Source organism: Arachis hypogaea, chromosome 5 (genome assembly GCF_003086295.3).
Source record: "Arachis hypogaea cultivar Tifrunner chromosome 5, arahy.Tifrunner.gnm2.J5K5, whole genome shotgun sequence".
Taxonomy (NCBI): domain Eukaryota; kingdom Viridiplantae; phylum Streptophyta; class Magnoliopsida; order Fabales; family Fabaceae; genus Arachis; species Arachis hypogaea.
Genome location: NC_092040.1, coordinates 5,346,506 through 5,351,334, shown reverse-complemented (window position 1 = coordinate 5,351,334; position 4,829 = coordinate 5,346,506). Strand labels below are relative to the sequence as shown.

At 31.0% G+C, this 4,829-nt stretch overlaps 1 protein-coding gene across 1 annotated transcript; it reads right to left on the bottom strand.

The window, feature by feature from the left end:
• Positions 1-1,308: 1,308 nt before the first annotated feature.
• On the bottom strand, positions 1,309-3,008 carry LOC112800394 (BOI-related E3 ubiquitin-protein ligase 1-like). The gene is made up of 2 exons (XM_025842651.3): positions 2,220-3,008; positions 1,309-2,128 (listed from the first exon to the last, which is right to left on the bottom strand). Exons 1-2 carry the CDS (start codon positions 2,580-2,582, stop codon positions 1,592-1,594), a joined length of 900 nt encoding a protein of 299 aa, XP_025698436.1. The 5' UTR covers positions 2,583-3,008; the 3' UTR covers positions 1,309-1,591.
• Between the last annotated feature and the right edge of the window lie 1,821 nt (positions 3,009-4,829).

Sequence of the window (4,829 nt, the reverse complement as noted above, 5' to 3'; positions counted from 1 at the left end):
AAACTTTGACAAGTATATGGGCTAACAATTTCCGAGTAAATTAGGTGAAATTCAAATTGATGACTTTAATTTATAGTTAAATAGTTCACTTACTAATCTATTTAAAAATAAAAAAAATAAAGTGACGTGTAATATATAAATGCATGTAAGCCTCATTAGTCTATAGCCAATGAATATTACTGATTTATTATTTAATTATATTATATATACAAAATAATCATTAAATTAATTATTTAAATTTATATAAAATATACATTAGAATACAATAATATATATATATATATATATATATATATATATATATATATATATATATATATATATATATATATAAACAAATGTATAGGGATTAACTTGATAAATAATGTTTTATATATATTTACCATTTAGTGTTTACTAATGAACTAGAAGAACGAACAAATATCAAGGTAAATAAGGTTTTACTTTAGAATATCTGGTTTGTAGATTTCTATTCAAAATGTAGTACAAATAAAATCAGATTTGAAAAATCACTATCAATTTTTTGAAACATTTAGATACGTTTAGTTTATATTTTATTTTCTATTTTCTTTTATTTTGTATTTTTTATTACATTCTAAAAATAAAGAATACTAAAATAAAAAGAGTGAAAACGCACTCGAAACACACTTATTTTCCACCCTTTTTATTAGCTCATCTATAAAACTTCCACCCTCCTTTCATTCTGACCAATTAGGACCCCTCAAAAGAGGTGTAAAGATTACCCACCTATCAAATTTCGCATGGAATCTAAGGTGGAAAAGAAAAAAGTATTGGCATGATCAACATTCTCAATTTTCACATATTTTACGAATACTATAAAATAAAAGCTACGAAAGCATATATTAAATGTTCCCAAAGTATGAAGAATTTCCCTAAGAAAGGAAACCCAAATAGCCTTGATAACAATTAACAAATTAATGCTTTCCTTGAAACTATGTGCACATCACTATTCCCCACCCTATAGTGGGTTGCTTGGAATGTGGACAGTAGTGTGCTCCAAAATCAATTCGTTCCCACCAAAAAAGAAACAAATAAACAAATTGGCTAGTAGCATCAACCATGGTGCTTGGAGTGGAATCTGAATGTGATATTTATGTATAATTTCAAAGAATCACGTATTAAAATAAAACTAGTATTTTCTTTTGACAGTTGTAAACAAAGTATGCAGAAATACAATAAATAATGCCTAGAAATTAAGCATAACTTAATGCCGCACCCCATCAAAGCATCTATATGGATATGGATGCTCCACATTAACGAGAAGCTTCTCAACATTATGCACCAAGATTACCCCAAATCAAGTATATACCCAATATCAATTTAATGAAATTTAAGAAAATTTAAAAAAGAAAAAAGAAAAATGCCACTATAGCCATTTGGCCATTTACAATTACCAGAGGTAACAAGGTAATTCTACACGGGAAGAGTAATATTATATTATAATTTTAAAATTTGAAAAAAAAAAAAACTATCTCGAGTCACAGAAGACCGTCATGTACAAAAAATTAAATTAAATTTTTTCTTTTTACTATTTTTTTTGTTCAACGAACGAAACCCTATGAAATTGGGATTAAGAAAGAAAAACCTCAACGGTTGAATTTTTAACGGTGAGGCAAACGGGGCAAGCACGGAAATGCATCTCGCATTCGCCGCAAACGCAAAGGTGTCGACACGGCAGCATCACCACCGTCGCTACGCGCCTCTCGCACCCGCGGCACCTTGGACCTGCCGCCGCCGCCACTCGCTCCGGGTCAACGTAGGCCGACTCGGCGTCCTCCGCGCACGACATTACCCCCGCGGCGGCGTCATCCGCCGTACCTGCAGGACCGGCTCCGCCTCCGTAGGCGGCATTCATGATGGCGTGGTGGAGCTGCGCCTGCAAGGAAGCGGCGGTGGCTTCCTGCGCTTTTGCCTTGGCCTGCCAAAGCTGAGCCTCGGCTGTAAGATGCGCGGCGCGTGCCTCTAACTCAGCGTTGCGGCGCGTGGCTTTTTGAACCTCTGTTTCTTTATCCCTCAAGCGTCGCGCTAATGTGTCCTCGGCGGCGGTTATGAGTGCGCGGAAATGGTTGTGTCTCTTATCCGCCAATGAACGGCGCAATTGCTCTCCCTATAGAAGATGTTCAACTTTAATAAGACGAAACGAAAGAAGAGATTGAAATTGGAAAAAAGTGATAGCTAGATAGGAATATGATAGGTACCTGTGCTTGTAGGAATTGATCAATTTCGTGTCTCTGTTGTTTGATTTGGTCTGCTAATTGTTGCGATAATAGAGAAGAAGTCTGCTGCCATTGTAGTCTTTGTTGAGAAGAGAAGGATAAGCGTAGGCCAGTGGAGACTACATTTTGATTTTGATGCTGTTGTTGTTGCGGAGGAGGAGGAGGAGGATTGAATTGATTCATGAGATTATTTGGAATTGGAATTGGAATTGGGGTTGGTTGTCTTGGTCTCTTACGGGAGAGTTGATGAGGTGGTTGTAAGGCAGAAGAATAGTCATCGTTATTATTACTGTTGTTGGTGTTGAGAAGGAGAAGATTGGATGGGTATTGAGCTTGAACAGCCATCTATCACAAAATGAAAATGAAAATGAAGAAAGGGAGTGAGTCTCTTATTTAGCAACGTAACGTACATGAGAGGCGACGCAGTAGGCAGCTCAAGCTAAGGCACATTATCTTTTTCTTCCCAATTTGCCCCTACCACACCCACCTTAATTAGCCTTTTTCCTTCCCTTCACTCTTAATTATTAAATAATTGCCTCAATGGATCCATGCCATGCCACCCGCGCCACCCTTTTCTATACTACACCTCAAAACAATTCAACTTTGATACAAACTCAGATGCAATTATTTTTATGTGTAGTTATTTTTTCCTTTCCTATTAATGCCAACTCCTTCCATATAAATTACGTCAATTAATTTATTTTATTTAAAAACTCCAACCTTATATATATACACGTACGCTTATAATTTTCATTAACAGAAAATGTGAATACAAATTATGCTTTTCCCTTTGACATATATACATGCCTCTGCTGGTTGCCTTACTTTTATATAAATCAAATTGAAGTTTCATGCCGTCTTAATCCAATGATGTTTGCATGACAAAAAAATGTTGATAAAACGTTTTATCAAACATTATTCATTGAAAAAACAACTCATATTATTATTAGGCTTGTTTTAAGAAAAGGAGGAATTCGTTAATTGAATCTATCCAACCAAAACACAAATTCAATTTGTGTATAATAATTACGTTCACTTTGAAATTAAAATTCATATCACTAAAAAACTTGACAAAGATTGGTAGCTTATTATCCGCGTTTTTATTATAGATTGATATTATAATATTTAGGTTGTTAATTATATTACGATCCTTGAACCTTAAAACCAGTGTCAATAATGGTGGTAACGCTACGTTGAATTCTTTATTAGGTTTGAGAATGTTCAAACCTAACAGCTGTGTGTCAATTATCTTAACTATTAACCTTAGCGATGAACAAAGCATACCAAAATATCTCCGATCTAATTGGATTACGCGAATATATACAGCCATATATGTCCATTATTTCTCTCCTTAATAGTAACAGCTTTTTGCTTATCGGAAAAGATTTCAAATAGCCAAAACTAACGGAGCAAAATTGAACCCCATATAATTAATTAATAACTAACGCACACACAATGTACAACAGCAACACAAGAAACTTTCAAACCTGACATTCGTTATCTATAAAGGAAATAGCTGCAACAAAATTGACTACATCTACCTTAGCTTAATTAGCTTGTTATTTTTAGTTTACTTCTTTTTTCATATTCATTAATCAAATTAAAGATTGATTTGGAGCCTGCCAATATACTGCTCCCTTTTCAAATCTGTTTACGATATGCTTTCAAACATCATCCTCTATCAACCAAATCAACATCATTTATGTTTACTCGGATATCTATCTATCTATCTCTATATATAGAGAGTATGTTTATATGCTTATTATAATATTATAGTGATTATGGTATTTATGCAAGTATTGTTAAATCTAAAGTCATCACTTTTTTAAGGTAAAATATATTTTTTTGTCTCTAAAATTTAATAAAAATTTTAAAAATATTTTTAACTTTTATTTTAATTTTAATTTTATCCTAAAAATTGTTGATTGCATCAAATATATCTCTAATAATGGCTAATTTTTCATAAAATTTGAGATCAATTTAACAATAATTTCATAAGAACAACCCTCAATACAAGAAAATCAAACATAATTTTCATGTATTTTGTTAGATTGGTATTAATTTTTTGAAAATTTAGCTGTCGATGATATATTTGATGCAAATCAAAAACTTTTGAGACAAAATTAAAATAAAATAAAATTTAGAGATATTTTTAGAATTTTTACCAAATTTCAAGGACAAAAAATATATTTTATCCTATTTTTTTATATATTTTAGTAATATTTTTTTAGTAAAAGTTTTTTAAAAAACATTGCCAAATAATAAAAAAACGTTACTTTAATAATTTTAACAATTAACACTTTTTAAAATATTATAATCACTATAATCACCAAAATATATACATACTAAAATTAATATATATAATATAAGTTTTGATTAATTATATAGTAAAATATAATAAGAAAGCTCATATTTATGTATATTTAATCAGATAATTTTATATATTTTCAATAAAATAATTAAATTTTTTACAGTCAAATAACTAAAATGTTTTTGTGGCGGTATAATTAAGTGTATAACTAAAATTTTATAAGCACCAAAAATTAATTATCACTATATTTTTATATGTTTATTTATATTTTAATTGTAAAT